The sequence below is a fragment of the Cyanistes caeruleus genome, chromosome 2, assembly GCF_971803275.1.
Source record: "Cyanistes caeruleus chromosome 2, bCyaCae1.hap1.1, whole genome shotgun sequence".
Classification (NCBI taxonomy): Eukaryota; Metazoa; Chordata; class Aves; order Passeriformes; family Paridae; genus Cyanistes; species Cyanistes caeruleus.
In genome coordinates, this window is record NC_141702.1 from 99,290,972 (window position 1) to 99,316,911 (window position 25,940).

Genomic DNA, 25,940 nt, shown 5'->3' on the forward strand with positions numbered 1-25,940 from the left:
AATTAATCTTTTTGGGCAAATGATTACAAGAATACTAATCTGCTGAGAATTTTAGAAATAGAACAGCTTTTATGTCCAGGCTGCTAAAATGTAATGGAAATTTCATAATATTAATTTTAGCTGTTTTATGTGAAGGGATCATATGAAATAACTTTCTCACCAGTCACAGCCCTAAGCACATCTGGTTCTATTTGTGCCTGGGGTATTACATCTGGGGTATATTTATATTTGCTGTGCAAAGAGGAAAACACGGGCCAATCTTGCCCTGTATTTTCTACCTGTATTTTCCTTGGAGCTGGAGTCCAGCTTTTAATGTTCCCTCTACCAGCAGAAAATAAAACATAAAACTGCAAGCCCATGCCTGAGTTTCCTTGCATGCTTAGCATCAGAGGCAGGACACAACAGAAAGACCTTTCTTCCAGCAGAAGTATAGAGATAAGGAGCCACTTTAAAGCTGAAAAGATGAATATGACCCTGTAGCCTGTTCTCCTGCCAACACAGTCTATAACTGCCAGCCAAAGATTAAATCACCAAACCCTGAATTTCAAGATCATGCTTTAAAGAAAATAGAAGGAAGTACCTTCAAGGATGGAAGTGCTGAGCAATGCCAATGCATGATGCATCTGAATGGCAGGAATTTATGTTATTTATGTCAAATAACTTGTGAAAACTGGGCTCTGCTCACTCAGTTTTCTGCCTGCATGATGTTAGTAGCATCTTTGTCACCACAGAAAGAACAAGCACTAGAACAAGCTACTGATTTAAAAAAAAAAAAAAGACTACCAAATGCTATCTTTCTTTAAAAAAATCCGTAACATCTTTTCCGGACATATCTCTATGTAGCTGAACACAAGAATTTGCCAGAAAACTGTCTCTTGTGCATATTTGAAAATAATTCATAGATTTCATTACATTTTTATGGCTAAAGACAGGTAGAGTAGAATCTGGTGGTTTTAAAACATAGATGATACTTAATGTTCTCCTTTTTCATCGCCTCATTTGTATTCTTTATTTCTGCTAGCAAGTTGTTTCATTAGTCCTGCATGATACTTATTTAGTATTGCCAGGCTATTTTCTCTTGTTTTCTCTTTGTCTGTTTTGTTCTGTTTCTTCCAAATCCTATTTGTGGATTACTAAAAAAAAAAAAAAAAATCACTAATGCTATTTTAGGTGATTTCCAGTGTTCTCTGTCTGTATTTGATTTTATTTACAGATTGTTGTGTCATATGTCTGTGTCACTAATTCCAGAGTTCCCTAAAATGTGGATATAGTACTTTAAAAATACAAAAAGTCCTCAGCTCATCAAGATATGGTTTAAAAGTAAGCTTATTGACTCAAGGAAAACTCCCTTTAGAGCCAGCACAAACTTTGGCCATTCTCTTCAGGCCTGAGATATGCAGTCATATGTATGCATTTCAATTTCAAAATATTCCCTTCTCTTTTCCAGTCTGCAAAGACAATACAGAGATTAGGTTTCCATCTCATAAGTTATCCAGTAGCACCATGAAAATGAGTTGCATGGTTGGTACTATTGAGTGTGGACAGACAGATACGAAATCTAGATATTCCCATTGTCAGCCTCCTGTTTTGAAGAGACCACAATGGCAAAAATGGAAAACAAATTACAAACCAGCAATTTTGTAGAACATTTTGGTGATTACAGAAAAGCATTTTGTAATCATCCCAGAGAACTACTAGCTGTCCATCAAGGAGATCAGTGATTCAAAGTAGTTGTAAGTTTTTCTGTGCATAAATAAACCATAATAATGGTGACATATGGCAATTCACATTTATCATTGATGAGAATGGCACTGAAAGTTAGTTATAATCATTGATTCTGAAGCTGTCCAAGCATAATAGATTTGTGGAAACAAATATGGAAAAACAGTGGCAGAACATGTGAAAAATAAATCCCATTATGTCAAATAACACGACACAGGCAGGGAAGAAACCCACTGGGAGATTTGCAAGCCAGTAAAGAAAAAAATACACATTCACAATATTCATTATAACAGTGAATGCTTTACAGGTTCTAAAACAACTTCCCTCTTGCTGCAAGTGGATAAATAGATAAGGCTTACTAGCAATGGGAAGAATTAGAACGTAATTAAGACTGACAACTGATCTGTATGAAAATAGATGAGTACATGTAAACATTTTTTCTAGTAATTGATGAGGTGAGAAACAATGGCTTTTCTGGTGAATAAATAATTTGTCACACTGTAGGACAGATGCTCATAGTAGATACAATAATTTGCTAGTGAGGTAGAACTCATTAATATTGTGTGATGCAGTCGACATGCTGGAAGGAAGGGATGCCATCCAGAGGGACCCTGACACGGCTCTGACACGGGAGGTGTCACTCAATATGAGCCAGTGTGCACTCACAGCCCAGAAAGCCAACCAAATCCTGGGCTGCATCCAAAGGAGCATGGCCAGCAGGTCGAAGGAGGTGATTCTCCCCCTCTGCTCTGCTCTGGTGTGTTACCATCTGCAGTGCTGCACCCAGATCTGGGGACCCAAACATAAGAAGGACATGGAGCTGTTGGAGCCCGTCCAGAGAGGTAATGAAATTCATAACAGCACTGGAGAACCTGCCCTATAAAGACAGGCTGAAAAAGTTGGGACTGTTCAGCTCAGCTGACGAAGAGAAGAGAAGAGAAGAGAAGAGAAGAGAAGAGAAGAGAAGAGAAGAGAAGAGAAGAGAAGAGAAGAGAAGAGAAGAGAAGAGAAGAGAAGAGAAGAGAAGAGAAGAGAAGAGAAGAGAAGAGAAGAGAAGAGAAGAGAAGAGAAGAGAAGAGAAGAGAAGAGAAGAGAAGAGAAGAGGCTACATAGAGAACTCATAGCAGCATTCCAGTATCTGAAGGGGCCCTACAGGGAAGATGGAGAGGGACTATTTGTCAGGAATTGTAGGATAGGACAAGAAGGAATGGGTGTAACTTAGAAAGAGGGGAAATTTAATTTAGATATTATGAAGAAATCCTTTACTGTGGGTGTGGTGAGGCACTGGAACAGGTGGCCCAGAGAGGGTATGGATGCCCAAACCCTGGAGCTCTTTTAAGGCCAGGCTGGATACAGCTTTGAGCAAAGGTCCTGGTCTAGTAGGAGGTGTCCCTGTTCATGGCAGGTGGGTTGGGATCAGATGGTCTTTAGGGTAGCTGCCAATCCTTAACATCCTGTGATTCTGCAGTACACATTCACTAGTTGCCCCTGTGTATGCTTAACCCATTTCAAAACGTGAATTAGGAGAGATTGCATATTTTCCATGGGTCTGTTTTAGGGGCTTACCATTTTCAGAGGCAGAGGAAGGCTGACTATCACTCAGCTGCAAGTGTCTTCTGCCTACTGCCTTCTCCCCAGTGCTGGGAGGGTGTTTTCAACATGGTCACTCGCACTAGCCTGACATCCTTACTGCCTTTGAAGAACATGGTCTGCCTTCTCATTTGCTCCAAAGAGAAGCAGGCTGTGTGCCATTAGTCCCTCATTTAGTTTAAATTCTCATAGCAGGATACAACTAATGGTTTAATGGTGAAATACAGTGACATGGCATGGCCTTAATGTCATAATTATCCATAAAGAACTGACAGAGATTTTTTAATGTCTCCAAAGAAGTCAAGAGACAAGTAATTTGTAAGTCCTGCTGAATAAGTAAAATGAACCTTAAAAGTAACTTACTATGAAAGTTCAGTAGTATTTCTGCAAAGCTTTCTGGTAATAAAACTTAGCAGTAGCAGAGGTTTCTCCTTGACTTTCACTGGGTGTACAGTTTGGCCAAGTTCTGAAGAGAGGCAGAGGTTTCCTGCTACCATGTGATGAGGAAGAGAGGGTGCTGTGCTCAGCAGGTCCCAAAGCTTATAGCACTACACTGTTTGATCAAAAGCACAGGTCCCCTGTGGCCAGTTAGACAGGTGCCCACATGAAGAAGCTGCTGTTGAAGTCAGCGAGGCAAACGCCCTCACTGGAACCCTTGTCATAACAGTCCCTTGGGAATGCAGAAATTCTCAGTAACTAAATAAGATTGAAGAAGGCTGGAATCTGTGGTGCATCCCTTTACACAGCTGGTTAAAAGAGAAGAGCATTTACTGCCCACAGAGGTGGGGGCTTAGCAGAAGCCTCTTGCTCTGGGCACAAAGCAGGTGCTCTTCATGACCTCCCAGAGAGGGGATGGGTCCTGAAATAGGAAAAGAAAGTGTTAGTGACAGGTAAGAGTACTTTTTACTTGAGACTTTTAAATTGGTCTATATAGCATAATACTTCTTTGGAATAACTATTTCCTTGCAAGTGACCTCCTGTCCTATCAAAGCTACGTTTAGGTCATCTGCAGCTGTTATTTCCATGAGTATGAGATTGCTATGTTTACCATGCAACTTTGACTTCCTCTGCATGCTGCATGCCTGTCTCTCTTGGCTGAGCCTACTTTTAACATTTCAGAGAGCTGAGCAGCTTCCAGCAGCCACCTTCTGTGAGTATTGTGGTCATCCCAAACTCATGCCATTACATTTTTAGACAGCATATGACAGTCCTGTACTTTGTGAGTTTTTCTCATGTTAGTGTGAAATACACAAACCTGCTTATACTTAATCTTAGAATCTTTTTTTCCAGTTTGTTCAGATAAATCTCCCTGGCTCAGCAGCAAATCCGTTTGCTTGCAGGGCTGGAGCTCTATGGTTTTTCCCTTTTTATTACTTAATTTTGTCTGTGTTGGTTAGTGGGAACTTTTGTCAGGGATGCATTTAAGTGTATTTGTTTAGCAAAGCTCAGGCCAGATGCGTCAAGCTGGTCAAATGTCAGTTTTAAATTTGAGGGCAAAATGGTCACACACAATATTCAAACAATGTGTGGTGTACATTGCAAAAAAAAAAAAAAAAAATTGGTGGGCAGCACGACTCCACAAAGTAAAGTCTGATGCTGTAAAAGGCCTCCAGAAAATAGGAGTTGTTGTACTCAATAGTTTTTATTGTAGACTACAAAAAGGATTACGGGTTTTCTTGCTGAATTTGAAGACCACTGTTGTATATGGAGTGTTTATATCTCTGCTAGAAATGAGAATGCATGGCTCAAGCCCACTTGAAGTAAGTGGTAAGATGAGGATCCAGCTGAGGATTGCATCTGGGATCACAATAGGTAGGAAATATCAGCCACTGATAAAAGCAGACACTGGAGATATTTACTAGGTAATTAATGGAAATAAGTGCTTTCCCAGAGATAGCTCTTCAGGTCTTAAGATTAAGGCACCAATGCAGTCATTCCTGGAGTGGATCTCAAAATGATTCCTTCCCATTAGGTGGAATCCCTAAATTTAAGGCCTGCTCCAAACCCTACTGAAACTATTGGAAGGCTTCCCATAGATTTCAGTTCATAGGCAATAAATATGACCCTTTTTAAGCTTTTAATAATAATTCCTTCACTCAAGGAAAAACAAAATATCATTCCAAATATTTTGATTGCTAAAGAAAGGCATGTAGTACTATTTTCCACAGTATTTTATGGAGACACAGGTCAGCACAGAGGAAAATGTTCACGCCTGTTTTCCCATAGGATGTTCAAAGAAATCCTGCAAAATTATTCTTTTCCATGAGATAGGAGCAGCCAGTGTTTACATAGGCTAATGATCAAGAAATCTGCTGGAGAAAAAGGATAAAAGATAATGTTTTTGGAAGGGGTATTTTATATTAAAAATATTCAGGTGTGAGAATCTTTCATTTTTGAGAATTCCTTGAGTGAGGGAGTATCAGTAGTCAGAAACAGACGTTTCTCTTGTGTGTTGGGACTGTGTTGATGAAACCAACCCCGTGACCAAAGATCTGCTTGCAAGGGGTTGTTGGACTGGGCCCAGATGCTCTCACTACTGAGCAAGTGCTCTGCTGGCTCCCAGGGATGGGCAGCCATGAGCTACAGCTCGCTCTGAAATGGCAGAGGCAGCTTCCTGCCCTGTGCTGCATCTTGTGGAGACTTGTGGACACACTGGGTGAGAGTGGTGTGATTGATGTTGCTGAAATTGGAGTCCTAAGGAACTCAATATTACGCTCATTTGTACTGTGTCACATTGATATGGAGATGCGTTAAAATAAGTGACTTCTAAAGTGTTTGCTGATGGTGCTGCTGATTTAAGCGGGATTATAGCCCATTAAACAGCCAATGTATGACTGTCTTTGGCCATTTTACAGATACAGCCTCTGGCTTTAAATGCTTGAGACTTATACCCATTTGTTATGGTGAGTAATTTTTTTAGACTTTTTAGAGAGTGGTTGTGGGAGCAGTTTTTGGTTTCTCTTGGTAAATCCTCTTCTAGGATTTGTCTTCACACTCTTCACCTCAGTGTGAACAACTGACCCACGGGTGGTGTCACAGGTGACAGATGACTGGGAAATAGGGGAGTTAGCCCACGGCAAAGATAGCAAGGATAATTTCAGGCTTTTTAGTGGCAGAAAGCACAGTTGAAGCAGCATTTCTGATGTATCTATCAGGCTGAAATGGAAGAAGGCGGTGCGCAGGCGGTGCGTGCGATAGGAGAGCAGCTACCATCCCTGACTCCCAGATCCCACCTAGTTAACTCCTTGCAGCAACGCACCAGGGCTGCCGAGCACCGGGTTAAAATCGGGCCGAGCCGGGAGGGACGGAACCGGCTGGCCTTTCAGCCCCGCGCCGTTCTCCGGCGAGGGCAGAGGTGTCCCCGCTCGTCCCCCCTCTCCTACTGATTCGGTGACATTTCAGACAGTTCAAAAGTTCACGAGGAGTCTCTGGCGAGGCGAACCGGGCGTGAGGCTGGAGCGGGGACCGCCAGCAGGTCCAGCCTCGCCGGCGGGGTTGACCGGTGCCTTCTCCTCCTCCCTCTCTCCCTCCTCTCTCCTCGCTTATTTCCAGGCGAGACCTTGCTCTCCGCAGGTACCGCTCAGCCTCCTCCCGGCTGCCCTTCCATCTTCCCGCGGCGCCCCTGCAGCCTGTGGCGGCCGCGCAGGCTGCGCGCAGGGGCGCGGCTCCCCCCGCCGGCAGGGGGCGCGGGAGGGGGCGCGGAGGGGCGGGGGGGGCAAGCGGCGGTGCGGCTGCTCCGCCGCCCCACAAAAGGCACCGCCGGGCTCGGGCTGCTCCGCACGCCCCGCGCACCGCAGCGCGCACGGACGCGCACACGCACTCTCACACACACGGACTCGCTCGCACGCACTCGCACACACGGGAGCGCCGCGATGTGCGATGCGCGATGCGCGACGTGAGGCACCTCGCACGCCGCGGGGCCGGGGGGAGCCGGCGGGATCCGCGTTGCCAGCCCGCCCGCCCCTGCCGCTCCCTCTCCTCCAGACCCATCCATCAGCCTTTTCATCTCGGTCTGCTCCTGCCTTTCTTTCCTTTTCCTTTTTTTTTTTTTTTTTTTTTAATTTTATTTATCTTTTTTTAAAATTTGCTCTAACTGTATCTACCCAAGCATAGAAAAAATGCCTGCCCGTGGAGCGAGGAGAGGGCACCGGGTCGGTAAATAAGAAGTGAGTACGAGCACAATGGCGTGTCTCCCCGCTCCCAGCCCTGCGGATGCTGCATGAGCCCCTGCTTCCCCCGCACCGGACCCCGGGATGCTCCCCGCGGCGGCCGGGGCTCCTTTGTACCTTGCCTGGCTCCTTTCCCCTCCCTTCCCGGCCCCGCTCGCGCCGCGCCCCGGCTCCGCCGCCGGCCGCCTCGCCCCCGCGCCGCTCCCCGCGGCGGAGCATCCCGGCTGGCGGCGGCTTCCCGGGGCTACCGGGGCCGCTCCCCGCGGGGGCGGCCCGCGTCCCCCGGCGCATTGCACCGGCCGCGGGGAGGGGGCCGCGGGGCCAGCGGCGGTGCCCGGTGCCCGCTCCTTTGTTCGCCGCCGGCGGCCGCGGCGGGTCGGCGCTGCTCCGGGCGGGCTCGGCGGCTCCGGCCGCGATGAGAGCGCTCCCCGGCACCGGCCCTGGGGGCTCGGAGGCGCTCGGGGGCTGCTACGGGAGAGAAGGCGGAGGCGGGAAAGGGGCTCTCCCCGCCAAGGCGCGGGACGGGGGGCCTGTGCCCGATCCCCGGGTGCTCGTGGGGCGGGGGCTGGAGCTGTGGGAGGCGTGACCGCGGCGCGCGTGGAGTGCCCGGCGCCCACCCCGCGGGATGTGATGGGTGCCCCGGGGCGGCCCGGGCTGGGGCTGCCACTCTCCCCCAGACCCCTTCTCCCGGAGCCGCGGTGCGTGCCGGAGCCCGGCGGGTTCCCAGGCGGTGACTCTGCCAAGCACCATCGCCTTCCCTGCAGGGACGCATCCCATCTCTGCCGTCCTGTGGGAGAGTTTCCTCTAGATTTAGACCTGATCTTTTCCCACCAGTGGCTGGAAAAGCTGTCTTGGCCGTTTAAAACGTACTGGCTATTCAAAACAATTTAAATATAGCTTGTGTGGTCACTGCTGTGACCATCTTCCCCCAGGAGACCTCTACGTGCGCTTGATGTGGAGGATTTTTTTTAGTGCCCATATAGTTACTGGTAGTCACACGAGTTATCCAAGTACTTGATTGACACGCTCGGCCACTCTTTTCCTAACCCGATGGGTTTCCGTAGCTGTAAATAGAAATACCGGCTCTAAATTCACGACTCTTCCAGTAAGCACACATGTGTTGTACCACTGTTTTCTGAGAGGTGTGATCAATAAACAATTAGCCCGTTAAGACTGGTATGATGAGCAATGTCTCATTTTTATGGTTGTGTCTGGGGAGTTTAGAAATGATCACATAACTGTACACCGAGAGCATTTGTTGGAGCATAGGGCAAAATTGGTGAGAGAGATGAGGTTTTGTATTTTCCTGATACTTCTGTAACGCTGAGGTAGAACACAGCTGGAAAAGATGCTTAGCAGTGCCTGAGAGAAGAGCGGACGTAAAGAATCTCTGTAGCAAAATACTACCTTGGAGTAATTAAGTGAAATGCAAGGGTGTAGGGGAAATCTACTTTTGGAAATGATTCAGTATCATATGGGAACAGACATAGAAAATGTGGCAAATGTGCATATGCATGTAAGATGGACACTGCTGCTCAGAGCAACAGATATGTTGTAAGGTGTAATGGGATTAAGAGAAAGATTCAGCAGTTTAAGAATTCCACTTAGAAGCAACAGAATTTGATTAATCTCTTGGCAAGAAGTTTATTTAGCGAAATCTGAGTGGCACTGTAAACATTAACTTTCTTTTTGTATTTTTGCCAGTGGCGGCACCTGACTTGCTGGATCCCAAATCGGCCACTCAGAACTCCAAACCAAGATTATCATTTTCCACCAAGCCTACCGTGCTCGCTTCACGGGAGGAAAGCGATTCGGCCATTAATGTTATGAAATGGAAGACAGTCTCAACAATTTTTCTGGTGGTAGTCGTGTATTTAATAATTGGAGCAACAGTATTTAAAGCCCTGGAGCAGCCTCATGAGACCTCCCAGAGAACCACCATTGTGATTCAGAAGCAGACGTTTGTATCTCAGCATTCCTGTGTGAATGCAACAGAGCTTGATGAACTGATTCAGGTAATCCATACCAAACCCCTCATCACCTTGCCCTAGAGGAACAAATTATATATGGCAGTACCGCAGTGATAAGGGGCAAAACCTTTATAAGCAAAGCTCTGTATTGGCCGAGTGATGTAACAAGTATTAAGACCAGAAGTTGAGCATTTGCATTTTCATGCAAAGCCTCATCGTTGAAAAACTATTGCTATTTTTAGGTCCAGTATGTTTGGTAGAGGGCCTTTTCACTGAAGCCTCCCATTATGCTAATTAAATGATTATTCATCAGCACTATATATAATTAATAGTTCACAAAGGAATTGGTATATTGATTGTGCTTTACAAGTTCTGTCAATATTTGAAGTGCCTAATTCTGAGGAAGAAGCTACACCATCCATTGCCTTAAAGGACTCCTAATTTACTGTGATTTTATCAAGCTAGCGTTCCTTCCAGCTGTATGTTTCTTTATATTGATTTTGTTTTAAGTACAGGAAAGTACCATGGACTTCCTACTTTGATCTTAAATCTCAATTTTCTCTTCTTAAAGGCACATCCACAAATGATGTACATTGGTGTGTTCCTACTAACATGACTTTACTCTTGCAGGTCACCTGCCTCAGAACCATGGGAGATATTTATTTGCAGTAGCACAGAACTAGATCTGGAGCCTTATAAATCAATCCCCTTCCAACTTAAATCCCATGTTCTTATGAATATCCAGTGGCACTGGAGGGAATAGCAGAGGGCTGCCAAATTACATAATTTCTGTGCATGGGACAATGAAAGAGTCCCATGGACTTACTGGGAGACTGGAGTGAACAGTCATGAGTTGGCAAGGATTGACTCCTTCCTTAATGGTGGCCATGGGGCTATCCAGGTCTACAGAGTCCAAGATGGGACAGGGAGAGCAGGAGAGGGTGTTGGGCAAACAGGAATTCTGGATCATGCCAGATGCATGGGCAGAAAAGGTTTCTGGAAATGTTTTTTGTCAGCAGATATGTCTGGGAGTTTAGAATTTGATTTTACCGCTCTAGTCCAATCAGCCTCGAGCATCAGCATGGACATAGGAGTTTTCTTTTCAGTTTTAAATATAGAGTTCTGATATGCTGACTTCTTTTTATAGTATACTACTGAATTTTAAAGGTAAGCTGGGAAAATATCTTTGATTTTGTGATTTCTCCCCTGCCTTGTTGCTAAAATTCGTTCCAAAAGTGCTACTCTTTAAATGCCTGTTAGACAGCTCCTCTCTCCACGAGTCCAACCAGGCATGCCTGAGGAGATGTTGCCGATAGCGATTTAGATGTGTAATAACTGTGTTCCAGTGGTTTGACCAGCAGAATGTGAGATAATCTTTCAGAGAAATATACAAGCACATTCTGATGAAAAATAACTCTTGTAGCTACTATAAATATCCTCCTATGAAATTTTTAGGTCAGATACTGTACTTGTGGAGATAAAAAAAGAAATTTTGAAGCAATATTATCTTACATCATCTGTGAGATGGACCTTAAGGCAAAAAACTGTTGAAGTTTGCTCTGGAGTACTTAGATATTTTAGCATTTATGATTCCCTGCCCAGAAGCACAGATTGATAATAAAAAACCACTTCATCAGCATTCGACGCCCATTTGATGTTCTGTGTAAAATAAACGAGTTTCATTACAACCATCAGAGCACAGATAACTATATCAGCATTAGCTTCCATCTCCACTAATGACCTTGCCACAACCAGAAAAACACAGGCGTGCAAAGCATGGGGAGGTGACACAGCGTCCCACAGCACGTGGATGAGAGACAATTGTGGGAAGAGTTCGCTCTGCCTGCTCTTTGGGTAAATGGAAAACTTAATTTGCCCTTGTTCCCTTCTGCTCCTCTGTAAAGAACACCACAATGTGGAGGGTAGGCGTGTGCTGTTACACTCCTTTCATAGGAGCAGAGCTGGGGCACAGGGAGCCTGTTTGGGTGCTTTGCTTCATGCAGAGTAAGTGTTAGTGAATGACATCAAGTTGTTTAAGGATTGGGAAATTCTGCTTGCCCAAAGTAAAATGGGAAAGGAATGGTAAAAGAGAATCTCAAATTCATTTTTCCAGGTCTAGGCTGTTATCTCACACATGGGGTCATATTTCTTCCCTAGTTGCCACTTTGTCACAAAAACTGAATTAGTGAAATACATTTTGTCTCCCTGGGACTATGTCTGGCTGCTATTACAATATAATGCAGTGTTTCTTTAGTTTTTGTTGAATGTCTGTATGAATAAAAATAAATAGTGCATGCAAGGAAAAAGTAAATGTTATTTCAGAATTCACTGAAAGCTATAAAACTGAATATTAATATGCATTAGAGTAGAAGGGCACTGGAATGATTAGTTTGTGTGAAGAAAATTACAGAGCTTACAGAATGTAATGTCTTCTTTAATCAAGTATTTACCTTGAGTCAAACTATAATGAAATTCATTGCAACTTTTCTTTTTGAACTTCATGTTCTGGGAATCCAGATACTGGTTTGGCTCTTTCATGCTAGTCATTGTTCAAGGTGCTTGTCATACCAGGCTTTTTCAATCTTCACAAACTTCTGCTCTGTAATTTAATCCTTATTCTGAAGCAGGCTTGACTACCCCGAGACTGTCCACAGGCAGTACAATATGTAGTAGCTTATTCAGGTAAGCACAGCAGAGAGCCTGGTTGGAGAGCACAAATTCATCTAAAATAAAAGTACAAGTGGAATGACAGTCCAGTTTCCAGCACCCAGGAGCTATGGAGTTTCCAGCACCTTGTCTAAAATCTTCCTTTTGTCACAAAGCTGTTTAAAACAGTGTTGTGTGTTTCTATAAATACACACAGGATAGGGATTTTTCCCTTCCTGACTTCTCTATCCTTATTTTATTTCACCAATCCCCAGAACTTCTTCTGGTACAACAATATATACTGTTGCCAACTCTTCAGCAGGCACAGGTTTATTCCCTGGGTTTTGAATTCCTGAAACCTAGTATTGTCACACTGATTGTGTGTCTCCTCTGGGTGTACTAGGTGGGAATTATACTTTTATAGACACCATATATTTTATATAGATGTAAAATATAGGGCAACAGAGAGCTGCTATGCAGCCTAAAAAATGTGCAAAGGCAATGGAATAGAGTGCTTTGAGGATGGCAGTGAGGTAAATTCAGATGCCTCAGAAAAAGGACTTATGTTTTCCTCGTACCTTTGCAGCCCAGTCCAGCAGTGTTGTTTCTGTGCTGACAAAAAAAACCCAAAAAAACGAGGTCTTCATGGCCTCTTCTGTCTCTGACTTCCATGGTCCAGTGTTGCAAATCCTTCAGCCTAAAGCACTTCAGTTACTTGTTGCCTCACTGTTGCAGAGTATACCTGCAATAAACAACAGCAATGCATGACCCTGAGAGGTATATTCAGGTACCTAATTCCTTTGATATTTTGTGAGCACTTGCATTTAGCACCATATTAAAAATGTGCAGAAGTCATGCAGAGCATATCTGTACACCCAAAAGACCAGTTTCTCCAGGCAATTTCAAATCCTTTTGCTGTAGCCCAAAGCCAGCATTAACAGCAGCATTAAGTAGCTCACTGTTCCCAGTGGTGTTGAGGTGGGCAGTGCACAGCACTCAGTGGTGGTATATCTAAATGTACAACTAGAGAAGTACCCCAGGAGGGAGGCTTGTGAAAGTTCAAACACGACCTGGGTGAGTAATGAGAACACAACAGAGCAGAAAGCTGTGCAAGGTCTGATGTTAAACTTCACTTTTAAGAAGTTTCAGTTGGAAGGTCTTGCAAGGATCTCATTTATTAACAGATGAGAAAGCATTGGTTTGGTAAAGGTTATTTGTGATATCTAATACATTATAAAGCTGCAGAGTGGCCAGTTTCTTTCCTACAATTTCTTCTTTTGGAGAAGAACACTCTACAATTCATCATGAATGGTGTTTTTGTTTCTCTGTCTGTGCCTGCTCTCAACTTGGCTCTGCCATGCAATGCAAAGTAATTGTCAGGTGACAGAATAAAAGAGTAAATGTAGTTCAGACTGTGTGGATTTAATGAATGTGTGACAAAGTATATAAACCTGATCTTCATTTATACTGAGGATTTTTTATGTCTTGTGTCCAACAATTTTTCCCTCTCCACTGAGCTTTTTGTCGGTAGAAGCTGATAGAAACCTGGGAGTAATCCAGCTATGCACACAAATAAAAATGAGCATTAAAGAATGAAATAATTCTCTAACTGGAGCTCTTGTATCTAATTATTTCAATCTAATTCGAATTTTCTTTTAGTTTGTTGACTGTTTCCTATAGCAAGCTTGCTGCTAAGCATTTAAAATGTTAGAGACATCTTCCAAACTCAGATGCACAAAATGTATAGCCAAGAACTTGGAAAAATTTCCTGCTCTATTTATGCACCTGTGTGTGGTAGCAAATGTAAAGAGACCTTGGGTTACACTGCTGATGTTGAGGTGGCACTCGTGTCCTCATGCAGTGCTGTGCAGCCACAGGATACTTGTGTCTCCATGACGTCTCCTGGGGTTGTCTCTGGGAATGGGTGAGCCTGACTGAATTTGATATTTCAGCAATGTCATAAAATTGTCATTACTGTCGTTTCATACACCTCATTCCCTCTAGAAGATCCTGAAGATGCTATGGAGGAAATAAGGTGCATGAAAAAACAGTGAATTTGCTTTCTCCTTGCCCAGAACTCATGTTATTCCTGGGACATAGGGATGTGGCCAGTACTTTGAGTATTTTGTACTGTGGGATGTCTTGGCAATTAGAAGCAACTGTTTGTCCCCCTGCCAAAGAAAAAGCTGATTAGACAAAAAAAAAAAAAAAAAAAGATACCAGCTTTTTATGTAATTACCACCTAATTATATATTTCTCAGCAGTTATTTGTTCATGTTGACCTTTTTAAACCAAAACGGAAAAAAAATTCCTTTTAATATCCAAGCAAGTTGTTTAATGCATTATTTTTGCATACAAAAAAGGGAAATAAGAAAAAATTGCTTATTTTAAATATCTAGACAGTCCCAGAAATCTGTTGTGAATTATTATAGTTATTTTAGTGAATTAATTCTGAAAATTACTGAAGTGTTTTCAAGTAAAGGTACAATGGAACAGAAGTTAATAATAGTTAATGTCCTGTTCCTTCACCAGAAAGTTCCTTCAAATATATTTATTCTGAAACCCTAACAAGTGGAAAAAATGCTCTTACACTAAAAAGCACAATCTTTTGATGTGTTCCAAGTGCTGTGTGTAGCAATTCTTGTCTTATAAAGCCTTCATTTTCAAATCTGAACAAGTTTTCAGGGTGTTGCACCAAGCTGTCTCAGCAGTAATACTTTTGTAGAGTTTTAAATCCAGCCCCTTTCAGGGTATGTGGCTTCTTCTGAAAACTGAATGCCCACAAAAATGTGCTTGCATTTAAAATAAACAAACAGACCAAAAGAATTAATGGCCCACCAGGATTAGCTGAATTAATGTGGAACCCACAAGTTGATCTCCTTGGGTTCTGAGTGGGCTTGTGTCTAACATGGGGAGAACAGCTCTCCGTGCAGGGGTCCAGAGTTGTGTGCCATTCCTGTTTTCATCTCACATTTGTGTCAGCTGCATTGCCCCTTTTCTTTCCATTCATCTCTTAGATTATGAATGAGACCAAAATAGGGATTTTTTTTTTAATCTCCCTTGAGGACAAATGCTTTTTTTTCCCTCTTTATCTCTCTCTTGGGGGAAGCCTGACATAATTATGAATGACATGGGAGCAGTGTTTCGTTCTTCAAACTGGCATCACCAGAAAGTCATCATGGCTTCTTATGTGATTAATTTCTTGTAAAAATATATAACTTTAAAGTATGTATTTGCTGTGGCTTCTTTTTTATAGTTGAAGGTAGGTAACTACATTAAGCCGCACCTCTACCAGTAACTGATTCTGTCTCCTTTAGAGGCTTCTTTACAATTTGCAGCCTTGTGCAGCCTTTGCTTTTGTAGCCACAAAAAATATTTTTGCCTGAAAATAATTTTTCAGGTATATATTTAATTTTGATCAGGTAAGCTCCTTGAGCCCTGATTATGTAGAAAACTGTTAAAATAAAGAAGTGTAAATCCTTTCTCTCCAAGGGATTAGAAGGTATTTGAGTATGCTGTATAATTTTTGTAGCTAGGAAAACACAGGGATGCAAAGGTCTCGTTTTCAGAAGAATACAAAATTTATTTAAACAAGATTAAAATTTATTAACTAAACCTATGAAGCTTGAAGCAAATTTTATTAATTGTTTGAAGCACAACATTTGCAGACATTTTCAGTCATGTGAGCTGTATTTTACAGGTCCTCTAAACAGGAAATTTTTGAGGTAGTTTGAATGTACCAGTTTACACTAAATAGTTAACCCTAAATATTTTTAGTCTCTCCTTTTGAAATTCCTTCCAGACTCTGGAAAAGAAAGCAGAAACCATCCCATGTCAGGATCCTAACCTGGAAGCAGCATTTATGCTTTGTAAAACTTAAAGCCTTGAAAAGATTGATAGATCAGCATAGAAGAAATTGAGGCTGCACTAGATTTTATTTATTTATCTGAGGATCCAAAATACCATTGCATCCTTTTTTTTTAATGTGCCATCTGCATTTCAGTTATGAAGCTTATGACAAACTGCAAATATCAGTAGCAGAGCTGCCTGTCAATGTTTTTTTCAAAGCAATGAAAAAGGAAATTAAGGAATAAAGGAGTTAAAACATGAGGCACAGGAGCTATAGTTTGAGTTGTTGGCCTGTGCATGTGCCTGCTCTTAGTAAGGTGTCTGTCCATCAGAGCACTTGGGCTTTATGTACTCTTGACTCTAAGTCCTGGCAGCTCTAACTTGTACAGTAGTGTCCTGCATCTCATTTTCTTTTGCTGTGTCTGTGTCTCCTTTCTGCTTCACTCTGGTCAAGAATAAACGTGCAAATGCAGTTGTCTCCTTCCACAACCCCTCTTCCTCCAATTCTACCTGAATCCCCAGGTCAGAGAAATATTTATTAAATGAAAGATCTCTTTGAAAGATGTTTGACCACACCCTTACCCAGACCTGTGCTCCACACAGACACCCACCTGCTGTGGTTGGGTCTCAATGGGTTGCAGAAGCCCTTGGACTGTGTGTACTCCTTGCTTAGGCTCCTGCTGTTCTCCCTCTTCTGGTTCTGTACTCAGCTCCTGGAAGGAGGGATTTTGTTTTTGCCAGACTTTCTCTAGCCTGGGAGTATTTCCTCCAGGGACAGGACAGTTCCCTTTTCTATAGTAATTTTCTACATAGTAGTTAAACCAAAAGGATTTTTTTAAAGCAGTTTTTATCCTTCATGAGCATTATTTTGGGGGAGAATAACAACTACATTCTAACTGCCCTTTGTCACTTCTTTGTTCAAGCAGATTGGTCTCAAACTTTTTCTGTTACTTCCGGTGCTGAGACCCGTAAAGATTACATTTCCTTCAGATGAACAGTTTTATGGACCTAGAACTCAGCTTAGGCTGATTGCATCTGAATGCCAGCTTTTGTCTTAGAAAGGGTGGCAGATATGACTCATTAGTAAGTCAGTTCTGCAGAACAGCTGTTTGCATAATTCTTCCAGTCTGTAATCTCAAGAAGCAAAGAAAAGCCTTCTTCCCTGAACATGCATGTGTATATACACGCATATATATGTGTATGTACATACAGAGAATTTATATACATAGAAACCCATGGAGTTTGTAATGCTTATTTAGAAATAGAAATGTTATTCATTGTGTTTTTGCATGTTTTTAGATTAAGTAGCTGTGAAAGACTGTGAAAAGAAGCCTTCAGTTCTTCAGCATGTGGGGTACTAGTCTCCAGTGCAGAGCATACTCATATGCTGTACAAACTAAAAAGAAAAACAAGGAGTCACAGACTTATAATACAAATATTATTGCAATCTCTTTCAACATCAAGGCCAAAAACCATGTGTTTTGAGGCTGGAGAGTTGTTTGCTAAGTGTTAAAAGCATCCTGGTGTGCCTTTGAACTGAGAACTAGGATTTCCATTCCTTGTAAACCAAAGCTGAAATAAAAACACAGGACTTGTGCAGTAGCTGGGCCATATGAGGTGTATCTTTATACTGTAAAGGGAGAGTGCCCTTGTCAAATGGCAACAGAACTATAGCAGTGAAGGAAGAAATCCAGACTGAGAAATGGTTTTCAGAAACTTTGAGGCACATCTGACTTTTTGACATCACTTGTCAAGTGACTGCCAGGAAGCACAAGATAACTCCTGACAAGCTGGGTAACGAAAGCAAACACACTGTGTTTTATCAGAACCATAATTTGAGGTGCTTCTATTTTAATCTTTCAGTAGAAGAGCTGAGAGTAATGAACTGTTGTGTTACATCACTTCATAGAAGTGAAGTGACTGGAAGATGGTACAAAAACATGTATTCAGAGCCTGGTGTGGAACAAGGAGATGAGCATTGGAGTGACTGGTTTGACACACACTTATTTCTGCCTGATTTCCATGTGGGACAACAGTTGACTACCAGAGGCCAGCCTTCACACTTTATAAGCTCTCCTTATTTTCCTGTGTCTCTGCAGACCCCCTTAGTGGATGTAGCTTTCTGGCCAGAAGACTGGCTTTAGTCAGTCAATGCCATTGACTCCTTGCAGAGTCAGAGCACCAGAGGAATAAATCCCTGACCTAGAATAGTCTTCTGTTCTCAGAAAATGACTGTGCTGTTCAAAAGACAGTTTTCTCTCTTGTTTTGACAGAAGAAAAGTTACAGTATTCTATGCCTTACTCTGCAAAGTTCAGCATGGCCTTTACAAAGGGATGCCTGCATGAAAACAGGAATAACACGAATCTGCACAATGTATTTCTAAATTATATAGGAAATGAAAAACTGACGTTGAATTAAAATGTGATTTGTGTTCTCATGCTCCTTTTCTCAGTGTTCTGATTTCAAGCAAAAAAATGTGTGGTGTGAAAGTGATGCTTATGTGCTTTTGGAACTCTGGTCATGCCTGGCTTATCCACTCTGGGCTCAATCATCTCTGCCTCTTTTTTCTGATACTCTACTAAAGCTTGTTCCCAAATGTTGCTGCAAAGCCAAGTAGTTGGGATGTGTGGGTGTAGTGCAAGTGAGGACTTGATCTGAGACACACTTCACGCCTATCCTAAGACGCAGTACAGAGGCAGCCTAAGAATTCACCTAACTCAAAAAATGGGAATTCTCTAAACATTTTTAAATATGTCAAAATTTTATGTCAATCCTCTTCACTATCAAAAAAAAAAAAAAAAAAAAAAAAGGGCCTGAATTTTTTTCCACCATTATAAAGATAATTAAAGAAGAAAAACATATTACTGTAAGTGTAATCATATACTATTTTTTTAAAAATCATTGTGCATAGAGGCCTTGACTGGGTGCTGGGTGACTCACCCTCTGCTCAGTCCTTAGTCACCTCATATGAAACAAGTACTAGACAAAGACTCTGGAGGAAGGTAAAACAAGTGAAATAATCTGCATAATTTAAGAATTTAATCTGTCCACATCCCGGTTCTAATGCTGACCAATTATGTAGTGTTGAAACAAAACTTATTTTTGAACCAATTAATTTTGTATATGGAATAAAAAACTAGAAAAATTGCCACTGAGGAGGTCAGTTAACTTTAATATTGGAAAATAATTTTTATAAGGCAGGAAGTTCCCATGTTAAGATTGCACAAAGTGTTAAAAGGCTGCAACATACAATGACCGTACAGATTATAGAGCTTTCATGATTCTGCTTTTAGGTTCAAAATGCACAGTTACTGTCACTATTGTGTCAGTTAGGATAAGCCAAAGGTTTCAAGTAATGGGAGGGAGGGAGGCAGGAAGGCAGGAAGGAAGGCAGGAAGGCAGGAAGGCAGGAAGGCAGGAAGGAAGGCAGGAAGGCAGGAAGGCAGGAAGGCAGGAAGGCAGGAAGGAAGGAAGGCAGGAAGGAAGGCAGGAAGGCAGGAAGGAAGGCAGGAAGGAAGGCAGGAAGGCAGGAAGGAAGGCAGGAAGGAAGGCAGGAAGGAAGGAAGGAAGGAAGGCAGGAAGGAAGGAAGGCAGGAAGGAAGGCAGGAAGGAAGGCAGGAAGGAAGGCAGGAAGGAAGGAAGGCAGGAAGGAAGGAAGGCAGGAAGGAAGGCAGGAAGGAAGGCAGGAAGGAAGGAAGGAAGGAAGGAAGGAAGGAAGGAAGGAAGGAAGGAAGGAAGGAAGGAAGGAAGGAAGGAAGGAAGGAAGGAAGGAAGGAAGGAAGGAAGGAAGGAAGGAAGGAAGGAAGGAAGGAAGGAAGGAAGGAAGGAAGGAAGATGGATGTCAAACTCATGACAAATGAAGTTTGCTCTAGTAGTAAGGCACCAGTCAGAAAAGAGGCTGAAAGACCAAGAATTAAGGTGGCAGAGAACTGAATGTGATAATTCTGACAGTGAATAATAAGCTTATTACTTGAAGGCTAAGGCTGAAATTCTGGCCCTTAGTGAAGTCAGTGGAGCCTGAATTTTTATTCTGGGCAAGAGAACTGTTAATATCCAATCCTCCTGGTAAGTTTGTGCGGTGGATATAAGTCAGGAAGAGGTTACCCTGATACTATTGCCCTGAAATATGTGTTAGGAGTTATGCAATCTATTATTTTCTTCTTAAATTTTTCTTGGAAATAGTCTTAGATGAGGATCTTCTTATGATGACCAGACAAGGAAGAGAAGTTATCCTCTGATCCAAAGAACTGAAAATGCAGTCACCCTTCCTGAAAAATCTGCAGGCAACATTCAAAGACTTTATAAGAGAGTAAACCAGTAACCTTACCCACCTGTCATCCTTGTTAGTCAGGAAGACTCTTACAGATGACTCTAAAGGAAAAAAATACAGCAGCTTTGTTGATATCTAATTTGGCTTCTCCCAAACACAGTCATAGCCCAAGAGAAAGCATAACATTGTGTGTTTGGAAATGAGCCCAACAATGATGTGAAGGCATCATCTGGCCCTTTATGACTAAAACTATGCCTAAAACAATCAATACATTTACAAACGTGAATTAGTAAATGTAAAAAGAAAATACATGAGAAATACTGGCAATAAAAAAAACCCTTATTTTAAAAATACTTATATGTATATTAATACAACTGATTTGTTTAAATAGGTGAATATATTATTTAATAAGAAAGAGTCTTCCATTTGGAAAGAAATAGGAAGCGGAGTTGTCTGTAAGATCATTAATTTCTTGAAGGAGACAAATCAGAAATTGCTATTCAAGTGTTCCTCATAATATAAGGACTTAAAAAATTACTTTGAAGCACATACAAACTCTCAAAAGGGAAATACATTTTAAATGATCCACAAGTAATTTGCAGATCTTACTGCCACAGAATGACTTGGCTTGCAAAATACAAGTGAGCTCCAAAAGTAGTTAGATAAATTAATGGCAAAGCAATTCACCCAAGCCAATCTGAACACCATGATGCAGATGCAGCCTCCTACTCAGAAAGTCCCTAAAGTGCGTAGTCAGAACTTAGGAGGCTGTACGAAAAGGAAGCATCTCTGAAAGCAACCCTGATTATTTTCCTGATTAGCAGTTGGATAAAATCAGAGACATAATAATAGCAGCTAATTGTCTTTTGTAGCCATCTGTTGTTCTCTGGGCAGTTTTGGGTTAAGTTGTATTTTTTTTTTCCAGGAAAAAGGTATGTATGGTAGATGAAGCCAGGAAATGTGTAGCTGGAGTGGATCATTGAGCAGTTTAGACTGGCACACCTTTCATATAAAAGGCCTTGAGGTACATATAGCTTAAAAAACATGCAGTGATGATAAAAGCCCTGAAAACATTTTGCATCTGGATTTGTATAAAACTTGGTCTTGCTAGACTGTCTAAACAGGTTCATTGCTGTGGGTAGTATCTTCACCCAGTACAAGAAACTGTAATGAAACAAGAATGGTTCAAAAAATTACATTGATCCAGTGCTATATCATATAATGTCCTCACTGGAGAGTGTGTGCCCATGTGCAGGTACCAGGACTTGTGATGGCAGTTCTTAGTTCCCTGAAATGTAGCAGCATTCAGGCTGTACTCAGTGGGCTCTGTATAGCTCAGCACACTGTTTTGCACTTCTTTGTAAATCAAAGGAATATCTTTGTGTTGTGCTGTGTACATTATAAAATCAATTCAATGGATGGTTTTTACACATCTTAGTCTGATGTGTCCCTTCCTACACTGATGGAAACACCTGTCAGTATTAGTGCTGCTGTATTTGGTCCTGCCAAGTTGTACATCATATACAAATGCAGAAGATTAATCCTTCCAACACAAAGGAAAATTAAACTCTATTCCCCCTTATTTTCTTTCCCCATCTTTTCTCCTTCCTCAGTAGGTTTGAAAATACTTCTTCTTTGATGTCTGCCATTCTGCTATTTAAATAAGCAAAAACCCAAAAAAGGAAGTTAGAATGAAAGCAGTTGAAAGTTTGTCTAAAGATACCCCAGTTGGCTTTGTTGACAACCCTGGATGGTGGAAATGGTTTAGGCTTGGCAGCAAAATCCCTGTGGCTGCAGAGGTGCAGCAGTGAACTTCAAAATGGTTACTTTGTGCATCTGAGCTTTGAAAATTGCAACCTGGAAATGTTGGATTTAAGCTGGATTTAATGTTGGATTTGAGTCCCATAATAAAATATAGATGCTCTAGTTAATCCCACATTGTTACTTCATAGTCTCTGTCCAGATCAAGTGACTTCTGCAGGCACTGTTTAGTAACAGAAATGTTTTGATTTCCATGTTATCAATGTATTTTGAGACTGAAAAAATTATTACTACTGTACAACACTGTTCCTCTGCAACAGACTTCCAAAATTGAAGATGGTTCTAGTCTGTCCTATCGCTAAATATATTTATGTATCTAATTATTTTTGTACATTTTGCCAAGCTGGAACTACTAATTAGTTAAAATGCTCATTTTTACTTTGTGGTACTGCTTCCTCTTGTTTTTCTTTTGTTAGACACCAGTTATTATAAGTAGCATGATTAGAAATAACTCCTGTTTTAAAGTTTCAGAATGAAATGAAAACCTGTATTCTTTAAAATATTTATTGCAAGTTTAAAAATACTTTAACTCAAATACCAGTATATATATGCAATTGTGATATAACAAAACAGGAATATAGTTTGTAATAAGAATTTACAGTAGTTGATGCTGCTGAAGAAGGAAAAGTTTCCTATTTCTTGAGACTATGAAAATGTCACTAGTGGCAAGCTTGTTAACTTCATTTGCTAGAACTGAATTTTTCAAGAACAGCATTTCTGAAGTAAATAGTTGTATAGATATGCATGTTTGATATTTGGTTGAATTTTTTGTTGCTATAGTGAAAATTTTATAATTGTATGTGTAATCACTTTAATTATTGAATTGTCTGTTATATAAAAGTGTTTTCTTTATTTGGAATCAGTTTGATATAGAACAATGTATGGGCATTTTTTCTCAAAGAAGTCCATTTGATTGCCTAACATAACACAGGAACATTGTGGGAAACTCTCATTATAAATTTTGTCTAATGCATGTTTTTCTTCACCAAATAGTTACAGCAGTAAAAAGAATCATGTTTATCTTCTGACTAAAATAGTTCTATCACAGATATTGTGGATTTTGCATTCTCCCTAATGGTCTGGACTTTACAGCTCTTCTGAATTGCCTGGAGTGGCTGCTGAAGAATAAATTGTGGCCTGATTGAGTGATATAACTCAAGCAAAGCAACAAAGATCCTTTTCTGGTTTAGTGCTTGGATCAAATAAGTGATTTAATCAATTTATCTTATAATATATATGAATACAATTGTTTCATGAATATTGACAAAATCTTTTTAAACTTGCAGCAAGTAGTGGCAGCAATAAATGCAGGAATCATACCTATAGGAAACACATCTGCTCAGATCAGTCACTGGGACTTGGGAAGTTCCTTCTTCTTTGCTGGCACTGTTATTACCACCATAGGTAGGACACAGCTTATTATCTTTTTATAGTCAATGAGCTGAAACTCTTTTGATTTCCAGTATGTGTATATATCTGTTAATGGTAAATCTTCCAAATCTTCTGTTTTAAGTAGAGAGTTATTTTCTAGCTGCAGGGCCAGAAATAATAGCTGTCTGTAAAGGAGCCCTAGCTGAGTGATTTTTCTATAGAAAAAAAATGTTGCTGTACATTTCTCTCAGGTGACTGGAAGAGGTTGTGGAAATATTTTCTGGGGAGAATTTGGTCAACTGTACAATCACAACTGTTAAATAGGGCATGATTTAAAGAACATGTGCATTAAACCATGACTGAGTTGTGTGGAATTTAAAGCCTGTGTTCTCCCATTCAGTGCTGTTATTTTATCTTAATTCTGAAAGAGTCACTATCCCTCTGAGCAGGTGTAAAAAGAAACAGCGTTAGATATTTAGATTTCTTCCCTTTGACTACAATATTGCACACATGGTATGGAGTTAAAAATTTAATGTAGCTCATAGCTCACAAAAGGGCATTAACAAAGATAGATGGAAATTTGAAGATGAAATAATGAGAAAAAAGTTTTGATAGTAATATATAAGGAATTGTAACATCTTTGCAATAATTACCACTACATAATATTTATATGCATATTGTGATGGGAGAGGATGTTCTTTTCAAGTATTGTCTGGACCCTTTTTCTTTCTTTATGTAGAAGTGCATAAGTACCATATTTTTTGTGAGTTTGAGTGTAAACATGTCTACATTTATATGTATGAACATTGTGCCTATGTGATATTTTTCCACATCTAGAGTAACTGAAACACAGGTGTAGTGAAACAGAGAAATTCTTTCCTGCTTGATTTGTAGCAAACTTACTGATTTTATAGTAGTACCTCATCATGGTGATAAAAGCCCTCAGGTATTGAAAAATCTAATGAAAATTAAAGGTTATAACCATAAAAAAAAAAAAGATAGCTTTGTGATCAAGTCTTAATGTTATCCTCCTTGGACAGCACTCGACTTTATGTTGTAAGCATCCATGGTCCTATGGAAAGGGCATAATAGTTGCTTTACCTTTTAATAAGGATAAAAGCTACCATATGAGAAGTGTTCAAGGAATTAAAAGTTAAAAAATTATTTTAAAGCAGTGGAACATTTTGTCTCACCATCTTTTTTCCAACTAAAACTAAGGCTTTTCTAAATCATAGTGTTTTCTGATTTAATTTACTGACCTGATTCTACTAAGCCATGTGTGAGTCCAGCTTAGAAGAGAGCAGTGATCTGCAAAGGCATCCAGGCCTTTGATCCACTGCTCCCAAGAGGCAAGATAACTCAATAGGAAATACATTTGAAAATTAATATTTCAATTCAAAGTCATTTCTGCAAACCAGAGTTGTCACAAGCAGGTCAAACTAGGCAACAGTAAATATTTGTTTCAGGTTTTGTGATAGCCTGAGAAAAAAATGGACAACAGAAGTCTTCCATAAAATATTTTGGCTTTGGAGTGACTGGGTTTCTTTCATCATGGACCCTTTCTGATGCGAAGCTCACAGCCAGCTGCACTTTTAAGCTTTTCTCAGGATCCAAGGAAAGCAAATTTATATGGAAGCTGTAGCATGGTTGGTGCTGTCTCAATGCTGTGAACCACCTCTTCCATGGCTGACAGGGCTTGTGGTGTGACAGAAGGTGATGCTGTGGTGAAAAGCATGTGGAAAAGTGAATTACCTGGGAAAATGCTGGTGAGCAGAGCAGCTGGGAGTGCTTTCCCTTAATCTTTGTGTCATTATATGCCAGCAAGTGATTTTTTCGCTTTCAGTTCAGAACAATACCTTTTCGTATATGAGTAACTTTTTGAAAATAGAGCCATTCCTTCCAGTTAGAGAGCAAAGGGTATTATAATAACTCAATTTCTCAAGAGAGTCAAAATGTGGTTTATGAACATCTTCAGAGAGCTGCCATGTGTTTCAGACAAATGCCACAGATATTCTCTGTGGACAAAGACAGGACCTTATAAATTCATAGAACATCTTTAGAGAAATAATTTGTACATGTATTTTGATAAATATGAATAAAATTTGTAAAGATTATGGCCTTTAGTCTGTATACCTTAAGAAGTACTTGCAGATGAGAAAAGGGATTACTACCATTTAGAGACAGTGATAGTTTTCCAGTGTTGCAGCAGATTTTGTAGCTTTCCAAACTACTTATTACTATAATTTTACCATGTCACTTAGCCCACACTCTTCCTGGTGATATCTAAGATTTTAAGACATTCAAATGGAACCAGTAGTCTATGAATAGAATTTCTCAAACCTTCCTTTAATGAAAGCAAAGCTTTTCTTTATTGCCAGTAGCACTTGCATCCCACAAATATTTGGTTTCTGGGGAGAGAGGATAATAAATAAACCCTTTAGCATCTGCCTAAGCAATAAATTACTGTTTTGAAGTTACTGTTCTTCTTGTATCCCAGTAGTGTTGAACACTGACATGAAAAATATTGACTG

The 25,940-nt window shown here is 40.9% G+C and overlaps 1 protein-coding gene across 12 annotated transcripts in view; it reads left to right on the forward strand.

The window, feature by feature from the left end:
• KCNK2 (potassium two pore domain channel subfamily K member 2) overlaps positions 1-25,940 on the forward strand; it is a 131,121-nt gene that overhangs the window by 45,858 nt on the left and 59,323 nt on the right. For 7 of the 12 annotated variants that reach the window (XM_086878661.1, XM_023922834.2, XM_086878663.1 and 4 more), the window contains exons 4-5: positions 9,186-9,496; positions 23,325-23,442. In XM_086878661.1, coding sequence (XP_086734787.1) covers positions 9,186-9,496; positions 23,325-23,442 — 429 coding nt within the window. Of the gene's footprint in view, positions 1-6,559; positions 6,886-7,000; positions 7,479-9,185; positions 9,497-23,324; positions 23,443-25,940 lie in introns of those variants that run through there. The other 5 variants (XM_086878669.1, XM_086878668.1, XM_086878667.1 and 2 more) reach the window with 5 other exon arrangements.